The sequence below is a fragment of the Meles meles genome, chromosome 8 (assembly GCF_922984935.1).
Source record: "Meles meles chromosome 8, mMelMel3.1 paternal haplotype, whole genome shotgun sequence".
Classification (NCBI taxonomy): domain Eukaryota; kingdom Metazoa; phylum Chordata; class Mammalia; order Carnivora; family Mustelidae; genus Meles; species Meles meles.
In genome coordinates, this window is record NC_060073.1 from 575,154 (window position 1) to 597,815 (window position 22,662).

General features: G+C 68.9%; 4 protein-coding genes across 20 annotated transcripts in view; 2 read left to right on the forward strand and 2 right to left on the reverse strand.

Moving 5' to 3' along the window:
* On the forward strand, positions 1-5,407 carry CD151 (CD151 molecule (Raph blood group)). Of its 9 annotated transcripts, none has more exons than XM_046015266.1 (9): positions 746-881; positions 1,644-1,877; positions 2,776-2,863; positions 3,009-3,200; positions 3,538-3,612; positions 3,926-4,151; positions 4,255-4,413; positions 4,538-4,624; positions 4,713-5,407. In XM_046015266.1, the coding sequence occupies exons 3-9, from the start codon at positions 2,783-2,785 to the stop codon at positions 4,817-4,819; spliced, it is 927 nt and encodes a 308-aa protein (XP_045871222.1). In that variant the 5' UTR covers positions 746-881; positions 1,644-1,877; positions 2,776-2,782; the 3' UTR covers positions 4,820-5,407. The 9 variants fall into 9 exon arrangements, with proteins under 9 accessions (XP_045871231.1, XP_045871230.1, XP_045871229.1 ...); XM_046015271.1 differs by having other exon boundaries at positions 748-881; positions 4,047-4,151; XM_046015267.1 differs by having other exon boundaries at positions 748-881; positions 1,814-1,877.
* Positions 1,178-13,481, reverse strand: LOC123948375. The gene is made up of 2 exons (XM_046015286.1): positions 13,018-13,481; positions 1,178-1,430 (listed from the first exon to the last, which is right to left on the reverse strand). The coding sequence occupies exons 1-2, from the start codon at positions 13,476-13,478 to the stop codon at positions 1,211-1,213; spliced, it is 681 nt and encodes a 226-aa protein (XP_045871242.1). The 5' UTR covers positions 13,479-13,481; the 3' UTR covers positions 1,178-1,210.
* Positions 6,552-7,480, reverse strand: POLR2L (RNA polymerase II, I and III subunit L). Its single transcript, XM_046015287.1, has 2 exons — positions 7,279-7,480; positions 6,552-6,771 (listed from the first exon to the last, which is right to left on the reverse strand). Exons 1-2 carry the CDS (start codon positions 7,458-7,460, stop codon positions 6,663-6,665), a joined length of 291 nt encoding a protein of 96 aa, XP_045871243.1. The 5' UTR covers positions 7,461-7,480; the 3' UTR covers positions 6,552-6,662.
* The window catches only part of TSPAN4 (tetraspanin 4), a 22,156-nt gene continuing 7,177 nt past the window's right edge, over positions 7,684-22,662 (forward strand). Inside the window, exons 1-3 of one of the 9 annotated variants that reach the window (XM_046015278.1) lie at positions 7,684-7,752; positions 12,613-12,688; positions 16,119-16,198. In XM_046015278.1, the coding sequence (XP_045871234.1) occupies positions 16,136-16,198 (63 nt within the window). In that variant the 5' untranslated portion in view covers positions 7,684-7,752; positions 12,613-12,688; positions 16,119-16,135. Of the gene's footprint in view, positions 7,753-8,769; positions 9,132-9,362; positions 9,467-12,612; positions 12,689-16,118; positions 16,199-22,662 lie in introns of those variants that run through there. The other 8 variants (XM_046015277.1, XM_046015279.1, XM_046015284.1 and 5 more) reach the window with 8 other exon arrangements.

Below are 22,662 nucleotides of genomic sequence, written 5' to 3' on the forward strand. Positions count from 1 at the left end.
AGCAGGCTCCCCGCCGAGCAGAGAGCCCGATGTGGGGTTCGATCCCAGGGTCCTGGGATCATGACCTGAGCCGAAGGCAGAGGCTTTAACCCACTGAGCCCCCCAGGCGCCCCATGACTGCAGATTCTGACCGACCCTACCTGGATTGGGAATGACCCTGGTGGGTTGGGAGTTCCCTCCCCCTCCTTACTCCCACTGTCGGTTTCCCAGTCCCGCAGGTCAGCAGGCTCTCCCGTTTCCCTCACCCCTTTCCATGCCTCCCAGGACTGATGGCTTCCAGGCTGGACTGGCTCTGGCAGGGCCTCCAGGCCTCCGCTCCAGGCCGTCCTCCATATGCACCCAGAGAGACCCCACTCCTGCATCTGATCACACCTCCAGACCCTCCCCCAAGGTCAGCATCTGTTCTGCCACCCCCCTGGCCTCCGGGTGGTCCCTGAGGTTCGAGGAGAGAACCAGAACCCGGGCTGGGCCTAGAGGAGAGCCGGGTCTTGGACACAGTCCAGAGCCTCCGCTGGGCTGACCGCCGCCGCCTCCATCGCCGCCTCCACCGCCCCCAGCCCAGCTCCTCTGCCCGCCCGCCTCCGCAGTCGCGGGCGGCCCCGCAGCACCCGCACAGGCTGAGGTCGCCGCAACCGCACCGCCCTCCGGCCCGCGCACTGTTGGGACCTGCCCCGCGCCAGCCGCCGTGGGCGGGCCGCGGCTCGTGGGCGGGGCCGCGGCTCGTGGGCGGGGCCGCGGCTCGTGGGCGGGGCCGCGGCTCGTGGGCGGGGCCGCGTCGCACTCGCAGGCCCCCAGCGCCGGTGCAGTCTCTGCGCTCCGAGACGCCGCCCCCCGGGTCCCTCCACCCCGCCGCCGCCCGGCCGGACTCGGACGCGTGGCCGGTGAGTCCGCCGCCTGGCCAGGCAGGGAGGGGCCGCATGTCCCGGGACCCTGTGCGGCCCGGACCGCGGGGGGAGGGCCGGGAGCGCCGGGAGGCCGGGTCCGCCGACCGGGCAGCAGCTCCGCTTGCCGGAGGGAGCCGGACGCGGGGAGCCGGTGCGCGGCGGGGCACCCGGGGCGGGGCGAGGCGCCTCCTGGGTCTTCGCACAGGCCTGGCGGCCCCTTGGGCCCCAGCTGAGCGCCTTGGTCATTGTCTCTGGACGCCCGTGCCCGTCCCTCCGTCCGGGTGCAGGTGGGCGCACGGTCGGCTCGCCCGGAGGGGGCGGCGGCTTCACCGCGGGGACGCGCCGCCGCCTCCCCCGGCCTGGCTGGCGCGGAGTCCGGGGCTTCTGGCCTTGCGGCGCGGGTCTCCCACGGCCCGGGGCCGGGGTGGGGCAGCCCTGCCCCAGGCTGCAGGAACTATTTCTGGCCGGCGCTTTCCCAGGAGGCTCACATCCGCCAGGCACTCCCGGAGAGAGGGGCCCCTCCTCCGCCGGTCGTCCGCGCGGGGGCTGGGCCCTCTCCACCCGCCCAGGGCCAGCCTGCGGGCGCCTGGGGCCTCCACACCCCCAGCTCCGCGTGCGGATCTGAGTGGCCTGAGGCTACTGCTGCTTGGTGGGGTGAGCGGCAGTGGCGGGTCTGGCAGGAGGGCCCAGGGAGTGGTCCCACCCCTCCCAGGAGCACACTGTCCAGAGATGTTTTCTGCCCTGCCCACCGAATCACAGACCAAAATACCGGGCCTGGCCTCTCCCCTCCCTGCTGCTGGGAGTGGACGCTGCCTACTCTGGAAGCCCAGCGGGGCCGGATTGGAGGCCAGGGGCGCCGCAAGGAGGGGGTGACAGGATCTTGCCTATCCAACGTGGGCCAGACCTGGGACCTGTCCCTGCCCTTCTAGCAGAAGCTCCCTAGGGAACTTCCGGTCAGCTGTCTTACAGAGGAGCCCGCCCACTAGCGGCCAGGTGAGTGCTGGGTGAGGCAGGTGAAAGTCCGCGCCCGGAGCTGCTGTGCTGGTCTGGAAACGTGGCCCGGGGCGTCCCACTGCCATCTGGGCTGGGGCCCTCTCCACCCTCCCAGTGCAGACAGCGCACGCCAGAGCAAGCAGGGTGTCCCTGGGTGCCCGTGGGGGAGGAGCACAGCCTGTATGGTCCTGTCTTGCTGGGGTTGGGGGGGCTGCCCCCTTTCCAGTAACGAGGACCTGCAGAGGAAGTACCCCCATGTCTGGGAGTCTGTCTGCGGGCTCTATTCCGCCGCCCTGGCAAGAGGGAGGCAGGCCTTCCCTTGAACAAACAGCTAAGGGGCTTTCCTGAGGCCACGTTGCCATGAAGGGGCAGATCCGTCTGTGTCCCAGCGCCTCCCCTCCCTTCCCCAGCCGCCAGTAGGCGCCTGCCAGCCTGCCAGCCTGTGACGTGGAGCCCCGGGAATGTTGTGGTGGGGGCGGGTGGGGCCTGAATGAGCTCACCCGAGGTGCCTGCTGGGGCTTCCTGCCCAGGCTGCCAGCAGGGTGCGTCAGCCGGTCGTAGTCGGGGTCCTCCCTTGTGCCCTGGGCTCTGGTCTCAGAAGCCAGGCCCGTCAGCCTTCCTGGGCCCGGCCTTCAGCTTGGCTGTGGGCAGTAGGCATCCGCCCTGGCTGGGGGTGGGGGAGTGTCGGGGGTACTGAGCGGGGGAGACGGGGCTCCTGAGCTGCTGTCCCAGCAAGCGTCCTGGTTCTGGAACCCCTTCCTGGACGGCCGATGTTTGGCTGGGCTTCAGCCGGGGCCAGCCTGGGCATCTGCGTCCTCTCCGACCGCCCCCGCTGGTGTCTGGCTGGCGCTGCAGTCCCGTCTGGGTGTTGTGGGCTCACTGACATCCCCTCTCTCAGCCCCAGGATGGGGGAGTTCAGTGAGAAGGCGACATGTGGAACTGTCTGCCTCAAGTACCTGCTCTTCACCTTCAACTGCTGTTTCTGGGTGAGGACCGGGCGCCCCTCCCGCTGCCGCCAGCCGTGCTCCCCTCCTGCCCATCCCTGGTCCCCGAAGGAGCCTTGGCCTGGGGGCTCAGCCCCATCTCTCAGACCCCGGGCCCGAGGTGGTGACTGGCGTGCGCTGCCCACAGCTGGCCGGCCTGGCCGTCATGGCGGTGGGTATCTGGACGCTGGCCCTCAAGAGTGACTACATCAGCTTGCTGGCCTCGGGCACCTACCTGGCCACAGCCTACATCCTGGTGGTGGCTGGCGTCGTTGTCATGGTGACCGGTGTTCTGGGCTGCTGTGCCACCTTCAAGGAGCGGCGGAACCTGCTGCGCCTGGTCAGCAGGGTGGGGGGGGGCCTGAGGGGGGGCCCCACCAGGCCGCTGGGGGTGGCCTCGCAGCCCTGATGAGAAGGGAATGATGGGGGTCAAGCGAGGCCCTACGGCCCCTGCTGTGGTCGGTGGAGGGGGTGGGGTGCCACTGGTCCCCACATCCCAGCTGGGCCCGCGGAGGGAAGACACCGGCACCACCTGCTGCCTGGAGCCCTCAGTGGCCACGTGGGTTCTGAGGTTGGGGGTCCTGCTTCGTCGTGCCTGGACACTAGGAGTCCTCATGGGACAGGGATGTCTGTGTCCAGCCCCACCTGACTGGGTCCCTGTGCGACCCCCCCCCCAGTACTTCATCCTGCTCCTCATCATCTTTCTGCTGGAGATCATTGCTGGCGTCCTGGCCTACATCTATTACCAGCAGGTGAGGGGTCTGGACAGACAGGAACCTGGAGGGACATGCACACACAGATGTGCTGTGTAGGAAGACAGGGACACACAGAGACGCACAGACACAAGCCCGCCATGCTCTGGAGCTGAGCACCAGGCCATCAGGCCCTGGGGACGGCAGCTGCATCGTGGTGGGGAGGATGGGACAGCAGGGATGGACAGCCCACCTGTCGCACCCAGACTGCCCGGCCGGGGGCTCGCGGGGGGAGGAAAGTGTCCGTGGGATCTGGAGCTCCCTCCCTGTCCCCAACTCTGTCCATGGCCCCCTGGTGACTCTCCCAGTCCAGTTCCCCCTCCACCCCCGCAGCCAGCAGCTGGCCCTAACCCTGCTTGGAGGCTTTCCCAGACCTCTTCCCCATCTGCTCCCGCCTCCACATCTCCCAACCTGGGGGGTCTGGGACTGTGCAGCTCAACACCGAGCTCAAGGAGAACTTGAAGGACACCATGACCAAGCGGTACCACCAGCCAGGCCACGAGGGTGTGACCAGCGCCGTGGACAGGCTGCAACAGGAGGTGTGTGGGGCGCGGTGGGGAGTGCGCGCAGCCCTGTGGCCTCCCTGCACCTCCCCGGGTGGGGGCCCTGCCGTGGGGGCTCAACGGCACCGTGTCCCTGTAGTTTCACTGCTGCGGCAGCAACAATTCCCAGGACTGGCGGGACAGCGAGTGGATCCGCTCGGGCCAGGCGGGTGGCCGCGTGGTCCCCGACAGCTGCTGCAAGACCGTGGTGCCTGGCTGTGGGCGGCGGGAGCACGCGTCCAACATCTACAGGGTGGAGGTAGGCCTGCGGGTGCCTCTGCGGGGCCTGGACTCCCTGGTGAGGGGCCGAGGGGCCAGGGGCCCGGGCGTGGGGATGGGACTGGACTCGCCGGCCTTCAGTGCCCCTACCCCTGCCCCACCAGGGCGGCTGCATCACCAAGCTGGAGACCTTCATCCAGGAGCATCTGAGGGTCATCGGGGCGGTGGGCGTTGGCATCGCCTGCGTGCAGGTTCGGGGGTGGGGCAGGCCCCGGTGGGTGCGTGGCGGGGGCGCCCGGAGGCTGGCGCTGGGCCGCGCTCACGAGCTCCCCGCGGCAGGTCTTCGGCATGGTCTTCACGTGCTGCCTGTACAAGAGCCTGAAGCTGGAGCACTACTGAGCGTGCGCAGTCCCGCCGGCCGCAGCTCCGCCCCGCTGCCGCGCTGACTCTACGGAGGGCTGCGGAGCCGGAGCCGGGCTCCCAGGGTGCGGCTCCTTCCCCGCGCCGCCCGGAAGCGTTCTCCAGCCTGTGCACCCACCCCACGCCAGTGACCTCCAGGGGCCCCTACCCTCAGAGGGACCTGCAAGTGCCTTTCTCCACAGACCAGAGGCCTGGGTCGCACCCCTGCCGCAGCGGGGAGGGAGCCGTACTTCCGCCTGCAGGGGAAGTCTCAGGGTGTTCCCTGCACTCGGCCGGAGGGGCTGGCCCACTCCAGGGTGCCCGGATACACCCCGGCGCGGTGGTCAGGGGCAAACCCGAGGGGCACTGCCAGGTGCCCACTCCCGGGAGAGCTCAGCCAGCCCGTCCTGTGGGTCCTGTGCCTCTGCCCTCCCCAGCCTGGCTTCTGCTGCCCCCCAGCCCCTGCTGGACTTCCCCACCACTCTCCTCACTCAAAGGCCCCATGTTCACTGTGCACTGCCCCGCCCCCTTCCCAGAAGCAGGGGCTTTGTGGGTTTTATTCACTGCTGTATCACAAATGCCTAGAACCGCCCGTGCCACGTGACAGGCCGCTCAATAAAAGTCTGTGAAGCGGACACGTGCACTTACTGTTCGTGACAGACCGGGTCCTGGTCCTCAGGGCCGTACCCCCTAGCAGGGTGGACAGAATCATCCACCCAGTGCCAGGACAAGGGGCCAGGAGGGCATATCCCAGGGGTCCGGGGCAGCCACGTGTGAGCCAAGGACTGAGGGGACTCCAGGGAGAGGAGGGCTAGTAGCAGGGACGGCTGGCCACAGGCTGAGCAGCAGAAAAACCTTGTCCGTTCTGGGACAGGAAAGGGGCAGAGCCGGAGCCTCCCAGAGGCAACGGAGGCCTCAGACGGCCTGGGCCTGCTTGTCTCCAAATGCCCTCTGGCCTGTGTAGCCTTCAGGGACTGGGGGAGCCCTCTGGAGCCGACACGAGAGGCCGGAGCTCTGCAGGACCCAGACCCTGGGCAGACCCTGCCTCCCCCTACCCCCGCAGCCGGTTTGTTCGTGGGCCATCAGAGGACCCTGTGTCCCATGTCCAGGCAGCAGTGTCTGCTCCAAAGACGGTGCCCAAGAAACTTGCCTCCCTCTCCCCCAACCGCACACTCCCACCTACTGCCCATTGGAGGACACCAGGGGCTGCCGATCAGGGGTGACAGCTGCTGGTCTGAGCCTGAGCTAGAACAGGACGGAAGCAGAGAACTCTTCGGGCAAGTCAAGTCCAAGGGAGTCCCTGCTAATGACCAGGGCACTGGGAGCTTAGTGAACCCGGTCACCCCGGGGTCTCGGGGTGGCTGTGGAGGCTGGGCACTGCCCCTCCCCCTCCACAGGGACTAGGCCAAGGGAAGGAACCTGCTGAGCTTGGCTGGGGCCGAGAAACTTCCGGCAGCAAGACCCTCAGCACAGGCGTTCTAGTCAGGCCCCAGAAAAGCACGTCAGGATCTCTGTGCTCCGCCCACAGGGCACCCAGGACCTGGGGGTGGGCATGCCCGTGCCCCCAGCGTGCCCAGCCCCAGCGCTCTCTGTTGGCTGTGCCTGTGAGAGCCCACGCTCCAGGAGACCCCGTCTCCCCGCTGAACGGCGGCCAGCTGGCTGGCTCTCCCTCCCCTGGGCGGTGGCAGCCGCGTCCACCCCAAGCAGCCTCAGGCACGAGGCAGGACGCAGAAACACCAGCGGAGCCACACAGAGCCACACCGACGTCAGCACCTCGTCTCGGTTCTGCGAAGACCTTTACTGGACAGCTGCCCCCGGAGCAGAGACGCAGGCCCACGGGCGGAGGGCAGGGCCGGCAGGCGGAGTAAGCCCGCCGCGGGCGCCAGACCCTCACTTCTCCAGCGGCGCGTAGTTGAGCAGCTTCTCGATCAGGTCCACGTGCGCCAGCAGCATGCGGCGGCAGCAGTAGCGCTTCAGGCCAAGCGCGTCCAGGGCATCCCTGCGGCGAGAGGAGCAGACCTGCTCATCCAGGCCGACCGGGGGCACGGGGCGCCCGGGGCGCCCGGACCGCGGCGTCCGCGCCACGCGTCAGGGACGAACACGTCTCTCCAGGCAGCCACCTTCCTCCCGTCTCTCCGGCCACTTAGTGGTCAGCGCCCCTGGGACGCGACCCCAGCCGCCCTAAAGGCCTCCGGGCAACGCCCGCGGCACCGCTCCGCGGCGCAGCGACGGCAAGGCGGGCAGGGGACGCCGGCTCGGGCAGCTCCCACCCGGGGCATCCAGGGGGAGCGGGTCCCGCCGTCCCCTCGCCGCCGCGCCCCGCCGCAGCCTACCTGCGCACCACGGCCCCGACCTCGTCCTCCGCCCCTGCGCCCACGCCCCACAGACCCCGGACCCCGCCGCCGGCCTGGAGTCCCGCAATCCCGGCCCCGCGAACGAGCCGTCGTCCCGCGCCCCCGCAGGCGAGGACCCCGGCTCCCCACCCCCGCGCGGCCCGGCGCCTCACCCCTCGGTGTACTCGGCCTGCAGCAGCCCCAGGTAGGCCTCCCACTTGTTGCCGACGATCTTGCCGCAGGTGAAGCAGCGCACCGGGATGATCATGGCGGCGGCGGTGGCAGCGCAGCGCCCGCACGGCCGGATCTGGCGGCGCTTCCGCCGCGGAGTCGGCCCCGCCTCGGGCGCGTCCATGGCGCGGGGGGAGAGGGCGTCCCGTTCCCCCGCCCCCGGATGCCCCCAGCCCGCCCCGCCGGTCCCGGTGCCGCCGCCGTTGGCTCTCCGCCGGGCAGAGTTCCCTCCGCGCGGACCGGGGGCTCCGGGGCCCGCGCGGCTGCGGCCGGAGCAGGCGACGCTCCCCCCGCCCGCCGCTTTGGTACGTCCCGGACTACGGCGTCCTAGCGGGGCCTAAAGGGCCCGACGGCGGCGGTTCGCCTTCCTCGTGTCCGCATGACTGACAGCCGCGCGGCAGGCGGACCGCGCGCAGGTACCGCGCCCGTCGGGGGGACGCGGCCAGGGTCCGGTCCTCCGCAGCCCCCGCGCCGGGACCCGGGGCCGGGCCGGGGCCGAGCCGAGGCGAGCCGGCGCAGAGCTGGCGGCCCGAGCGCGGAGCCCCGAGCCTAGCCGCAGCAACAAGTGGCGGGGCCGAGACCCGGGCCGGGGCCGGGGGCGCGGCGACCCGCGGCGGGGGCTACCAGCGGCCGGCGGGCGGCCACGGACGGGCCTTCCCGCCGTCCCTGCCGGCGCGTCCCTCCAGCCCCGCCCGGAGCCCCTGCCGCGCGCGCCCGGGGGCCTGGGGTGTCTCCGGGGCCGAGTTCGGCGGTCCGGTTCTCAGCCGCGGCCGCGCCGTCGTCCTCCCCGCGCCGCAGCGATCCGCTTCGGCTCGCGTCCCTCCTCCCTTCCTCCCGAGGAGGGGGTCGGGGGGGTGCGGGGGCTGTGCTGGGTGGTCGGTGATCTGGCGGCGTCGGGCCTCTGAGGACTCGGAAAGCAGCGGAGGCTGGAGAGGGTGGTCAGGGAGGGCGTCATGGAAGTGGTGTCTTTTGAGTTGAACCCTCAAGAGCAGGATTTCACCAGGGGTGAGCCCGAGTGTGTGCAAGGGAGTGGACTGATCCTGGCAAACGGAACCCTTGGATAGAGGCCTGGAGGCTAAACCTGCGGGCCGCTCTAGGCCACAAGTTTGTGCTAGGGCCGGAGGAGGTGGTGGAGTTAGAGGTGATGGGTCAGGAGCCACAGAGGATTTAAAGGATTTAAAGGAAGGTCTGGCTGTGTCTCTGGACAGGGGGCAAGGTGAGCTCCTTGGCCCCGGGGCTGGAGGCTGGGGGGAGACCAGAGGCAAGGAAGGCTCCCTGGAGGAGGTGAATTTCTGGACTGGGGGGATGGCTGTGCCGCAGAGCGGCGGAGCGGCACCCGTGACTCAGGGGGGTGTGTTGGTGGGAGGGGCTTGGCCAGGTTCCCAGGCCTGGGGCATCTGGACCTCTGCTGGTGGTGAGTGGGGCCTGTGCTGAGTCCCAGGCCTCAGCTCGTGGCCGTCTCAGGGTAGATGATGCATTCTGGCCTTAGCTGAGGGGCAGGGAGCCAGAGGGTCCCCTGGGGCCTGGGTGGGACTGGCCAGAGCTGCGGCTGGCCTGGAGTTTGGCCCGCCACCTTTGCCTGGGTCTGGGACAGCTTGCCCAGTGCATTTGTCATCCCCCCGCCGCCACGTGCAGAGCCGCGAGTGAGGCTACTTCCCTTCCCAGCTGACCCCCCACCCCACCCACTGGACGTACATCCTGTCCCTGGACAGAGGGACAGGATAGGGGGCCTTGAGTCCCAGTGGCCTGGGGCCAGACCCACGCTCAGCTGCACAGGCTGCTGGTAACTGTGGAGGTGAGGCACACGGCCGGGGGGATCCCGGCTGTCCGCGGGTGGGCCTTGGGGAGCTGGTGGGGGTGGAAGGCCTCCTGGAGGAGGGGCCCAGGGCCTGCCCCACCCATGTTCCTGCCCGGAGCAGTTGTTTACTCTGAAAGAGTGAGGGGAATGAGCCTCCCTCCCTGATTCGAGCCCAGTTGACATTCCTGAAATTCTGAAGTGGAGTGTGGGCTTGGAGGGGTGGTGGCCTCCTCTTCCTGGGCTCCTCCCTCCAGCTCCCTGATTTCCAAGGAAAGGCCATGGGGAGACTCCGGGCTGCCCCGCTTCAGCCTGTGTGCCTGCCCCCAACACAGGTGTGCAGGAAGGCCCCTTGGGGGGCTTGGTCCTCTTCCCTGTCTCTGCTGTCTTTGCTCTGCGGCGACTGGGGGACACTTGGGAGCCTCAGCAGTCAGCCCTGCCCCCTGCCTTTGCCCTGGGTGGCGGGGTCTCTCCGCGCACGTGTGTGTGTGTGTGTGTGTGTGTGTGTGTGTGTGTGTGTTGTGGGGTTTGCCCTGGGTGGCGGGGTCTCTCCGCGCACGTGTGTGTGTGTGTGTGTGTGTGTGTGTGTGTGTGTGTGTTGTGGGGGCGGCGTAGCTGAGCCCTGGGCCAGGCTGTCCTCAGGGTGGGCCGGAGGGAGACATGGAGGCCCAGGGCACCAGTGGGAAGTGGGGCGGGTGCCTCGCCCGCCTGCAGGAGGGGGGGGGCCCTTGCTTCTCCCTTCTGTGTGCAGCGTCAGCGCGGCTGTGGCCCAGGGCTCGGGGGAGGGAATTGCCAGAGTTTCAGGAATGGGGTATCCTACCCCCAGTGGTGGGAGGCACAGGGAGGAAGGGAGGGCTGTGCTCCCATGTGGTTGGGAACCCGTGAGCCATGTTTCCTGCCAGAAGAGGGTCACTGAAGGGCAGGCTGGGCACAAGGCCAGATCAGCGGGTGATTTTGCAGCCGAGACGCCCGGGCCCAGAGCACTGCCCCGGACACAGGGAGTCAGCTGCCCCTGCCCGCTGGTCCTGGTACCAGCTCCAAGAACCTGTGGGTGGAACCAGAGGCCGCCCAGCGGGAGGGTCCCGATCCTGACTGTGCTGGCTTGGCCCCTAGTGCTTTGGGCAGACGCGCCAGGTGTGGCGGGCTCCTCTGCCCGCGGTACCCATGCCAGCCCGGGCCCTGGTGGTGTTTGCAGCTGTGCCTGAGGTGACCGCCCTCACCTGACCGCCCTCTGCACAAGCCTGGGCCGAGGGCATTTGGGGACAGCGTGCCCTGTAGGGCTTCCGTAGGGGTCTTGGTGGCCCGGAGGCGGGCGGGCACGCGCTGTGGGTGCCTGAGGCAGGGTGCTCCCCGGGCCTGCGGCGGGCGGAAATGGGCCCCCCCGGGCCTGAAGGTGCTCTTTCCACCGCTTCTCCAGCGGAGAAGTACCTGGGGAGGTGGAGCAGGGGTGTGGGGGGAGACCCTGACGTGGGGGGTGGCCTTGCTGGGCCCAGGAGAGGCCGGAGGCCCCTTGGTGGCCTCTTCAGAGGGACCGTCCCCCTGGACTGGGTGTCTCCCAGCCCCGGCGTCTTGCCTCAGCTCTGGGTGGCACAGGGGGGCGCCCCTCCCCCACAGCGGGGGCCCGGGTGGGCCTTGGGCCTGCGGGGCTGGATCAGCAGCAGGAAGGCGGACACCACAGACTGTTCCTGTTGGCCGGGCCTCCCCCTCCTCGGAGCCGCCTCAGAGCTCTGCCGGGGACCTAGGGTAGGCGGCCGCGCTCTGCGACCCCCGTGTCCGCCATCCGCCCGGATCTCTCCCTCTGGGGGTCAGCGTATGCCGCGCCCTTGGCAACCTCCCATCGTCGTTTCGGCTTCTGGGGTGGTTCCTCTTGGAGTGGGACCTGGGTCTGGCCAGGTGGGTGCCCACAGCCTTCGGACGGCATATGCCCCCCTGGAGCCCCCCAGCTGCTCACCACCCCAGAGCCCTGGCGAGTCAAGAAGACCCAGCCCGGGACTGTAGGTGCGTTTCCTCGGGGCTCTCCCTCAGCCCGTCCCTGATGCCGCTGCAGCCGCCCTTCGGGGGGTGCCGGCGTGTCATGCCCTGCGTTCAAAGGAAGCCCGGAGCAGACAACGGGAGGGAGGCTTCCTGGAGGAGGAGGCCGACTGGAGGGAGAGGTGGAGCCCGCCCTGGTCCAGTCCGGTCCCAGTGCTCTGCCCCCGCAGCAGGCTTGCGTCCGGGCGGCCCTCGATGGGAGCGAGAGGCTCTGGACTCGTAGAGGGGCACGGCGGGAGCCAGAAGGACTTGAGGCCATCCACGGACGGGCCGGGGCCGCCGAGGGGTGAGGGCGGTCAGCGTGGCTGGGCAGTGGTGTCCTCCAGCCTCGGCTTGGCGTTGGCTGTGGGACTTCCTCATTTTGGGGGCCCAGGAGGGTTGCGGGGCTGTTGCTGGCTGCCCTTTAGGCCCTGCCTGGGAGGCCCATCCCCACTGATGCCCACGTCTTGGGGCGTGGGGGCATGGTGGGGTACGATGCATGGTTTTTAGTTTCTAGAATGTTGCTGTGGGTTTTGGGCTCCATTGCTCCTGGAGAGGGGGTTACCGAGGGAAGTGGGTGAGGTGTGTTCCCTCCCCCGCCCCCACGCCCTGCCCTTGCTACTTTCTGGGCCTGAAAGCCCTCCATGGCTGCTTCATCCCTGGGCGCAGGGACTGCCAAGGGACCTGCAGACCTCCATCTGCTCTCTGGCCTGCTGTCGGCCCTAGACATAGGTTGGTGGACTGGCGGGGCTGGGCTGCCCCTGAGAGGATGGGCGTGGGGGCCGACACCTGCCACAGTGATTTTTTGAACCCCCACAGTCCCCCTGCCCTTGGGCTGCGGAGGAGACCGCTGCCGCCCCTGCTCCCGGGCGGAAGGAGCACCTGGTGTGAGGAGGGGGAGGTGGGCGTCCTCACTGGGACGCCTCCAGACACCTGCCCCGTGGGCTTGGGGTCCCCTCCTTGGGGTCTCCACCCTGGCTGGTGGAGAGGACAGACTCCCATGCATGCCGGTGGCAGGGGAACGGGCCTGGTGAGTCATCACCAGCCATCTGGGTGGGGGGGACAGTGGGGTTGGCGGCTCAGGGCGCACATGTGCTTGGAGCCCAGGAATGGGTGCGCTGCAGGGCATCTTGGGGGAAGTGGACCCGAAGGCTGGACGCCCCACATGGCCCGAACACATATGTTCTCCGTATGCACAGACCCCACGTGTGCTGTCTCTGTGCCTGCGTGCAAGCCTGCCTCCCTCCTTGGGCACCTTGGGTTGGGAGCAAAGTCCTCTTTGAACCCCCCTCCTCGCCCCTGTTCTGGTCCCCTGCGTCTGACAGTGCACCCCTACCTGGCCCCCAGCGGCCCTCTCCGGCCCTTGTAGGGACATGGTCCTTCGTGGAGGGCTGCTCCCCCTTCCAGAGGTGCCCGGCCAGCCTCTGGGAGCCCCACGTGGTCTCCACTGTGCCCGTCTTTCCTTGCATAGGGCTCCAGCCCACCTCGGCTGACCTGACTGCTGGGGAAACGAGCACCGCCTGGCCTCTTGCCTGCGGCAAGTGCAGGTATGTTACGGTCTGGCGGGGCAGTGGTGGGGCTGACTTGCATGGCCGCATGGGCTCCTCCCTCCGCTCCTGGCCCGGGGACCTGCCAGCTGGATGTTCGCCTGGTCCCCGCGCAGACGGTCTCCTGAACATGTCTCCCTGGGCCCCGCCTGCTGGAGGAAGGGGACTCCTGTGTGGGAGGGGCTGGACAGGGTCCCCGATGCTGGGCCAGTGCACTAAGCCCCCCCTTCCGGCCTCAGCTCTGACGGACCTGGCTCCTCATTCTGACTGGCCCCAGGACCCTTGGATGGATTTTCCCATTTTATTTCAGATCAGACTGTCCTGCTCACCCGCAGGGGCTGCAGGTTCTTGCAGACGGGATGTTTGGGGGATGTTGGGATGGTGACGGCTGGGTGGCGCAGAGGCGAGAGCACCCTGGGCGCTGGAGCTCGCTCCAGCGTGGTGAAGGGGCTCCAAGGGGGCTCAATGGGGAGTCCTGCCTGTCTGTGTCAACGGGGAGTCCTGCCCGTCTCTGCTCTCCTCTCCTCCCAGCCTTGGCCAAGCCCACTTCCTCACCCTCAGAGGCCCTGCGCAGGGAGCAAGGCCAAAGGGAGGCAGCCTCCCGCTCCTCAGGCTTCCCGCCCCCCCCTCCGCCCCCTGCCCCCACGAGCCGGCAGTAGGTTTCCTTCTGCCCTGGAGGCCCGTGTGCCTGCCTGAGTGTGTCTGACCCCCGCCCCCCCTTGTGGGGGTGCTGCATGGGGGGTGAGATGGGGTGAAGCCTGCTCAACGTGGATGCTCCCGTGACCCGCATGGGCCACAGGTGCGCTCGCACGTGCTCCCACACGGCCTCCAAGTGCCCCGCTCACAGCGCTGTGCAGCTGGCCGACTCGGGCCACCGGGCGCCGGCGGTGCCGCTAGTTCCCTGAGCAGAGCTGTGGGCAGAGGTTTTTGCAGGGCCCGGGTGGGGCCCCTGTGGCGGCCCTTTCCTGGGGCCCAGACACACCAAAGCACACTTGGGGGTGGGAGGGGTAGAGGGGCTGTGGGAAACCTCAGGCTGGCCAGCTGGGTGACACAGGCGAGGAGTCTGGGACTGTCCTGTCCCCACTGCTGCCCGGGCCAGCTCTGCTCTGGGGGAACCGCCTTCAGACACTGCACTGAGGCCTGGAGCTGCAGTTCTACGAAGGACCTTCAGGGGGCGGCAGAGGGCTGATGCTAGCCGTCCTCAGGGCCCAGCAAGGCTGCCAGACCTCGCTGGGTCCTCAGCCCTCCAGACAGTCCTGCTCTGCCGGCTGCACAACCCCCCACCTGCTGCCTCCCTCACCACTCAGTCTGTCAACATGTCAGCTTGCCAGTATCCCTTCCCCTGTACCCTTGCCTCCCCCTCCCCTTCTTCCTCTCCCTCCCATCTCTCTCCTCTCAGCTCCGTTACCCAACGCTCAGGAATCCTGCCAGACCTTCCCTCTGTGGACTTCAGTGTCTGGGACTGTCTGCTGGGTGGACACTTCCAGGGGACTCCCATGGTGACCTGGTAGAGGCCTTGGCTACAGCCCAAGCCCAGGGTGCAGGGCACAGCCCCCAGGCCCAGAGTGCCGAGGGGAGGGGGCTCAGCTCTTTCTTAGACAGGAAGGGGACATCTGGCTTACAAGCTGCTGTCTGTCCCCAAGACCAGGGGGCCGGAGACCCTGCTGCCCGTACCAGTGGGCACAGCTGAGGGGACGTCTGTCCCCATCTGTGACCGTGTGTGTCCCTGGAGACTGTTCCTGATGCACGTGTGTCTGTACCCCAGCACGTGTGCACACCCCGAGTGACAGTCTAAGGGTGTGTGTCCCAGGGTGTGTGCGAGTCACCCGGGGAGTCTGGGAGCTGGGCGTGGGTCCGCGGCTGCACTGAGTGTGGGAGGCGCGGGGCCTGACCTGTAGCCGGGACTGGTGCGAAATGAGACCGGAGGCCCCTCAGAACTTACCGGTAATTCTGTGCGACCGCACGGTCACATGCTGCCGAAACTGGCCCTTCTCCCGACCCTGGAGAAGCAGGACCAGGGGAGGGTCAGTCCGCCCTGGCCCATCAAGCAAGCCAGATGCCGTGGGAGTTGAGGTCCGCCCGTTTTCAGGTGCCTAGTGATACCCGTGCCCTGTTGTGTGCTCGGGCCCCTCCCTGTGGGTCTGAAAGCCTCCCTGTTTCTTGCAGAGTGACCTGCCGTCCTGCCTCCTGGGCACCCTCTCCACTTGGCCTTCCGTGCCCCAACCCCTCTCAGGGGCAGTCCCGCCTCCTCCCCCAGCGAGGTACCCCCCCTCCAGGGTGGGTAACCCAGTCTGATTCCTGTCCCGACAGAGGCCTCTCCCCATCTAAGGTGTGAGCTGCGCGGGCTCTGGGGTCCCGGCGCGGGTGTCGCCGGCCCAGCCTGGGACTGTGGGAAGCTGCTGGAGAGTGCGCACCCCAGGAGCTGTTCCGGGCTTTGTAGTCTCGCTCTGGGCGGGGAACCCAAGTAGAAGCTGCCCCAGGTCACCACCAGAAAGCAACTGGGTCACCCCTTTATTTGCATAGCGCCCTGCATCTCGAGTGCGGTCGCAGGTCTCCGGGCCCGGCGGGGGGGGCAGTGCGGCCGCGGCGGTAGATTGGCGGGGGGGGGGTCCCCTCGTTCCCGGGGCTGAGAGCTGCCTGGGGCTCCGCCCTCAGCCCCGTCCGACGCTGTCCCTGCCGTTCGAGAGCATCTTCCTCCCGGGCCCGGGGAGGGCGAGAGCGAGGGGCGCCGGCGCGGGCGGGGCGGGGTCGGGCGGTCGCCCGGGAGCCGCGATCGGCCGGCGCGGGCTGAGCGGTGGGATTTGCGGGGCGGGGCGGCGGGCAGGGGAAGGCAGGGAAGGGGTGCGCGGGCGAGGCGGGCGCGGATTGGCGGGGCAGAGGGGAGCGGGGGGCGGGGGCGCGGGGCGGGGGCCGGGTGGGGGGGGTCCTCGGGGGGCGGGGCCGGCGCGGATTGGCGGGCGGGCGGGCGGGCGCGCGGCGGGGGCCGGGGCTGCGGCGCGGGGGACCGGGCAGGTGTGCGGGGCCGCCGCCGGGGCGGAGCGGAGCGGCGCGGCGCGCCGGGCTGCCAGCGCGGGGCCGGAGCCGGGGCCGGGGCCGGGCGGGATGCGGCGTTCCGGGGCGGTGGGCGCGGGGCGCTGAGCCGGCGGCGGCCCCGGCGCGATGCGCCGCTCGAGCACGGACGAGTCCACGTACCGGCGCAGCCCGTCGCCGGAGGGCAGGGAGCCGGGGTTCGCGCGCCGCGGCCCCTTCCGGCGCTGCAGCAGCCTGTGCGGGCGCGCGGGCGGCGGGGGCGGCGGGGGCGGCGGCCCCTGCTGCGGCCCGCACGCCGGCTCCGGCCCCGGCCCCAAGGCGGCCCAGGCGCGCTACGCGTCGCCCAAGGGCAACAAGTACGTGGTCTTCTACCTGGACCTCTCCTTCATCCTCCTCCTAGAGCTGAAGCGCTGCGGCATGGCGCGCGGCTGCCTGCAGGGCGTCAAGTTCCTCATGTTCGCCTTCAACCTGCTCTTCTGGGTGAGTGGCCCGGGCCGAGCCGCAGTCGCTGCTCCAGCGGGGACGGCCCGGGGCTGGAGCGGCCGCGGGCTGCGGGGGCGGGGGCGGGTTTCCGGGACCGCGGGGCCGTGGCCGAGGCTCTGCGGTCGGGGCGGCTGCCCGCGTCCTGTCCCCTCTCCTCCTGGGACCGGACGTGTCCCGCACCTGCGCCGGGACAGGACGGCAGGGCGCCCGCATTCGGACGCTGGTCGCGCCGGCCGTGCGCTGGAGCGGATGCCTCCCTTCCCTCCCCTCCGCTCCCACCGCCCAGCGGGCGTCCTTTCTTCCACCCGCACACCCCCCTCCCCGTCCTCAGTGGACTGACCAAGGAGGCCCAAGGACCGTGGTTCTCAAGGGGCTGTTGGGGGCCAGCTGGACCCGTCCGCCGCCTGGAGGCCCCGGGCGAAGGGAGGGGGTGCGCAGCGGTGAGTTCTCTGGCTGCGCCTCTGACCGGGCAGGATGTTGGGCCACCAAGTGTGCTAGGGACGTGTCTGGCGTCCCTGCTGGCTCTTCTTCCTGCACAGGGTGTGTGTGTGTGTGTGTGTGTGTGTTGGGGTGGGGTGGGGGGCTCCCATAACTGCAGAGGGGCAGCAGGCCCTCCTGTGGCCTTGTCTCACCTGAGCAGGTTGGGACAGGCCTGGCTGGGCTGGGGGAGGCTTGGGGGAGAGACAATGCCAAGGTCACTCCTTCCTCCTTCCAGAGCAGAGAGTAAGGGGGCGTGGCCTGGGCTCTGGACCCCCAGGAGGAGGCTGAGCTTTGCACGCTCATCTTCAGGCCAGATGCTCAGAAACCGGGGTCCCCCTCCCCGCCCCTTCCTGCCTTCTCAGGCTGTGCTTTTCTCTTCCCAGCTTGTGGTGGTTGGAGTCGGGGGTCCCCAGGAAGGGCGGCCAGCCTGGGCTGCCCTGCGGTGTGACCCAAGGGGGCTCCTGGCCCAGGTGCCTGCTTCCAGAGGCAGTCACCCCAAGAGTTTGTTCTCCACAAGAGACTCCTGGCAGGGGTGAGGCCCTGGCCTGGAGCGAAGCACCGTGAGGCCAGGAGCCAGCAGCAGGGGTGGGTGGCAGCTGGGCCCTGGGCCCGGGACTGGGGTGGGCATCTTCTCTTGGTGGGGGATGTTGACCAGATGCCGTGGGTGCCAGTGTGGGCACCAAGCTGCTGGCGGAGTTGGCATGTCACTGGGGGTGACCGCACCTGACTGTGGTGGTTGTCACAGATCCTGAGGTGGCAGGGGGCGGTGGGTGTGCAGGAGAGTCAGGTCCCAGGGGCTGGGCAAGACTTGCCTCTTCCCTCGTCTGCCCTCCTCAGGGATCTGGGGAGCTGCCTGCAGGCAGAGGGAGAGGGGCCCCCTCCAGGACCCCGCCCCCCCCCAACGGGTCCCAGGCTGAGCTGTCTTTGCCCTGTGAAGCCCGAGGAGCGGCCCGGCCAGCGGCAGGACAGCCACGTTCTGCCAGTGTCTGCGGTGGGTCAGAAGCCGCTTTGGGATCCTCTCCTGGCCAGGACAGTCCAATTCCCTTTTATTCCACAATTCTGCCTCCCTGCAAAGCCAGCTGGCCCCCTGCTGCTGACCTGGGCCTGTCCCTGCCCCAGCGTGGTGCCCAGCCGGGATCCGAGACCCAGAGGTCAGAGAGGGCATCGGGCCTGCCCTCAGCCCGCGGGAAGCACCGGCGAGGCATGGTGCGAGTGGTCAGGAGGCTGCGTCCCTGTGCCGGTGGGTGAGCCTGCGGGCGGTGGGGACAGAGGCCGCGGCAGCCTTCCCCGGGCTTCAGCTTCATTGCTACCTGGGGGTGCTGCCCCCACCCCATCTCCCACTGTCGCTGGGAGACCTCTGGGTGTCATGCTAACTGTGAGGTCGGGGCCGTGGTTGTGGGTGGGGAGTCCCCGAGGGCCGGACCTCAAGACGCTCACCTGAGTCAGTCCCTCTGACCCCCGCCCTGCAGCGCCAGGCCAGGGGGGTCATCTCTGCGGCTGCCGTGGGGGGGACTGTGTGTGAGGGGGCAGCCGTGCGGGTCCTGGGTGTGGCTCCCGGAGGGAGTGGGTGCCCAGGGCCCTGGGGGGGCAGGAGTCCAGGCTGCAGATGGGGGGAGGGAACAGGAAGGCGAGGCCCCAGGGCGCCGTCCCTCGCACCTGTTTAGAGGTCGAGGTGCAATGACGTCTCTAAGTCTGTCTCGTCCTCGTCTTGGTCTCCTGTCCGAGCCCCACCTGGCACCCCTTCCCCTCAGGGCCGCGCTTCTGCTGGAGCTGGGGTCCCGCAAGGCTACACGTTGACCCTGGAGGCGTCTGCACCCCTGTTTCCTCCAGCCTTGCCGGCCCGTGCCACCTGCTCCCCAGGCTGTCAGGCGCCCCTGGCCGAGACCGCCGTTCCCGACTGGGTCTGGAGGGGCGGGAAAGGGGGAGGGTGTCTCGGCGGATAATTGACTCCGATTCATGTGCCCCGTTGGACGGGTTTCCCGGGGGCTCCTGCTGGTTGGGCAGGACCGAGGGTTCCGGCCGCGGGTCCTTGTCGGGCAGGCGGGAGTGTTCACCTCGCTGTCCTGGGCCTCAGCCGCCGGGTCCTGTGTGGACGGCTAGATCCCAGCTCCCCCCAGCGAAGGAGGCAGGCCTGCCTCTTGGTCCCAGTGCTGCAGCCGGGCACCTGAGCCGGGGGAGCTGGAAGAAATCGGCACCCCCCGGGGGAGGAGAGGGACTGGTGGGGGGGCCCTCAGAGTTCAGAGCCAACTGACCCCCAGACAGCCTCCTGCCTTCCCGTAGCAGGTGGGGCCCTTGCTGGTGACAGACCGCTCCAGCAGGGACACACTGGCCCTCCTCGGAGGCCTGCACATGGATCAGGCACCTTAGGGCCAGGGTCCCCACGATGGGGGCAGGGGTGTCTCCCGGGAGCCCCATCCTGGCACGAGGGCCCCGTTCAGTATGCGGGAACAGGTGGGGGTACCGTGGGGTGCTGGGTGCAGGGCGAGGGTTGGGGGCTGTTTGGGCCCCCACGGTGACAGAGGGGGAGGGGGAGGAGGTGCTCTTCCGACCTCCCCTGCTCTGGGGCAGAGGGCTCAGGGCTCCCGCAGGGGCAGGCTCCGTGCCCCGAGTGGTGCAGGTGTGGGGGGCATCTGGGCAGAGGAGGGTCTGAGCCCGGCAGGGCAGGGTGCTTGTGTGTCTCCCCTGGGCAGGTGCCCGGCTCCTCCAGATTCGGATCAGCCACGCCGAGGGCCCGCCTTCCTGCTGCTTCCCTGGCGGGTGTCCCTCGCGGCCCCCTTCCCACCTCTGGGCTGCCCCCCACTCTGCCTCTCTCTGTGCGTGCGGGCGGGGTCCCCTGTGCATGGCTGGGGTGGGGGTTGGAGCCGTGCCTGCCTTGTCCTGCTGCCCAGGCCGCCACAGGACTCCTCCTCGGGCTCTCCCTTGCCCCAGCTGCGCCCCAGGTGATGGGCCGCAGATGACGGCCAAGTGGGCGGCCTGGCCTGCTGTCACGGGCCCTTGGGCTGGGATCCGTGACCTCCCGCAAGTCCTCCCTGCAGCTGGGAGGTCCCGGGGCCGGTGAGCGTCTCAGACCCTGTGGCTGCTCTCGGCCGTGGTCTCCTGATGGTGCTGGGCATGTCCCCCTGCCCTGGCCGCTGCTGCTTTCTGCCACGGGGTGAGGTAGGGGGATTCTGCCCACAGCAGGGGTGGGTGGGGGGAGGGCAGGCGGATACTGCGATGGGATTGGGTCTGCAGGGCGCTGGGGAGCGGGCCCTGGGGTTGGTGTGCTTGGCTGGCCCAGTCAAGGCTCAGAACACTCTCCTCTTTGGGGCCAGCCGCTGGCTGACGGGGCAAGGGGGGCTTCTGGGGCCTGGGGACGTCAGTCTGCTCTGCGGTGGCGGTATGGGTCTCTGGGCCCAACGCTGGACAGGGCCCTCCTGCCTGCGGACACCGCCCGGTTCTGGATTCCGGAGCCGCGCTGGCGCCCCTGCTGGAACCAGGTGTGCGTGTCTGCGGCCGCGGCGGCAGCTCCCGGATAGGGTGGGGGTGTGGCGGCCCCAGAGGCTCTGGATCTACCCCCGCTGCTTGTCGGGGTGGTTGTCGGGCCTGTCCCCCTGCCCCACCATGACCTCAGTGGGTTTTGTGGAGTCTGGCCTGTTGGAAGGGAGGACAAGGGGAGAGGCAGGTCGGCCAGGCCTGTCTGGAGGGATCCTTCCGGATCTCCAGCAGACACGCGTAGGGCTCTGTCTGGGGCAGAGGGATGTGGCCGCAGCCCTGAGGGGCCGGAGGGCCCTCGGAAGCCCGGCGGTCCGCGGCCCAGACCCAGCCTTCTGCCTGTGGTAGGGGGCTCTGTCTCCCTTCTGGCTGCCCGGAGCACCCGACCATGGGCTCTCCCTCTCCTCCCCCAGCAATGCTGGCCCGGTTTTTGCGTGGAGCCCGGCGGGGGGTGGGGGGGGCTGGAACTCACGACCCCGAGATCCAGACATGCTGAGAGCAAGAGTTGGGCTCAACCAACTGAGCCACCCGGGTGCCCCCCCTTTATTATTATTGTTCTTTTAGGAAAGATTTTATTTATTTATTTGAAAGAGGGAGAGTGAGAGAGACAGCATGAGACTGGGGAGAGTCAGAAGGTGAAGCAGGTCCCCACCCAGCAGGGAGCCCGAGGCGGGACTCGATTCCGGACTCGATCCCGGGACTCCAGGACCATGACCTGAGCTGAAAGCAGTTGCTCAACCAACTGAGCCACCTGGGCGCCCCCCGCTTTAAAAAAGTCTTCTTTTTACATCATCTCTACGCCCAGCGTGGGGCTCGAACGCAGCCCTGAGAGCCACCTGGGCGTCCGTTTGGGGTTCTTACCTGTCCCCTGGGTGCCCCTTTGTGGTCCGGTGAGCTCCTCCTTGCCCCGGAGGGTAGACTTGACCTTCCTGAAGCTGCTGGCCAGGGCTGTTCTGTTCCCCTGCCCAACCCCCTCCTCCGGGGATGCGGGCTTCAGGGCCCTCAGTCAGTGGGGCAGCTCTCCTCGCTCTCCCCAGACGGGCCTTGGGGCTGAGGACGGCGCAGAGGCCCGCTGACCCACAGGAACGGCGGCCTGTCGTGTAGTTGTCCGGTGAAGGGCCGGACGAGTGGCCACCAGCTGACAATATCCGGAGAGGTACCTACCTCGAGCCCCTTGGCTCAGTCTCCCTGACTCCTGCCTTGGGGCAGCTGCACACCTGGGTTCCGGCTCGGTGACGCGCCCCGCAGTTCCTAACTTGTAGGGATGGGGCCCCCTCGTGGTTCTTCTTGGCTGGGAGGGGCGAACCACCGTGCCGTGCCCCAAGGCTGTGCTGGCTGCCAGGAGAGGGGCTTCTGGGCACAGACTGGGCCCCTGCAGGCACCTGGCCCTCCGCCGTGTTCCAAGAACGTGGCCAGCTGTCCTGCCGTCTGCTGGCCGGAGGGGCCGTGGCACAGGGCCACCTGACACCTGCCCCTGCCTGGGCGCGGGGCCAGCGTCTCAGACTTGTGGTCCTTCCACCCCCAGCCTGGGCCAGACTGAGAAATGCAAGAGGAGGGACAGCAGGAAGGAGGGGGAGCACAAGCCAGGCTCTGGCCTGGAGCTGGTGACAGATGAGGGCAAGAGATGCGGCCTGTGCCCCAGGTGCACAGGAGGGAGTCAGGGGGGCCTCAGCTGGCGGGAGGGCATGGGTGGGGGACCCAACAGGAGGCCTGGGCCCCCCTCTCAAGCTGTCATGGGCTTTTGTGTGCCTGGGGAGGGGAGCCCAGCCAGTGCCCCAAGCCATGGGAGAGTGGGACTGGACGTCCGTGGGGTTCGGGTGCGGTCCCGGCCTCCCAGAGACCTCAGCCCACTTACCCTGTGTTCGATGTTCTCTGTCTGGGTCTAACGGGCTTTGTTTTTTTTTCTGCACTTGGAGGCTGTAATTTTCCTGCCAGAATGTTTTAAAAGCCGCGCGCACAGAAGCATTTCCAGAATTATAGGTAGTTTTATTCACTGTGCGTGTGCATTTTGCTAGTGTATGTGTCTGGCGACTGGTCCGTGCAGACATGCTTGAACACAGAGGGCCTTGGGGCTTGTGGCCACGGCAGGTCACGGGGCGGCACATCTGTGACACGAGCCCGTGTCTGGCCTGATGGTGGGGCGCCCGCGGCAACGGGGCGTGTGACGTGGCGGCGGGGGGGGTGGTCACCGTGTGGGTCTCTCCTGCCGTCTCGGGGGAGGTAGGACGCCGTGTAGACTTAACTGTGGAAATCCATTTCTCCCGCTGCTGGGGGTGAGGAGTTCCCTCTTGGGTTCCACGGAGACCTGGGCCAGTCCCCACCCCCACAGCCGCTCTGCTCCCCGTGTCCTCCCCTTGTCCTTCTAGGTGTCCCCATGGGCCGAGGGAGCTCAGACGGGCTCATTTTCCTGCTGACAGGAGCCGTCTGCCGACGTCCTTGAAGGCGGGCACTTGGGGTTGTAAAGAAGTCGTTCCTCTGCTCGGGACCTGCCGCAGGAGGCCGTCCTCCCC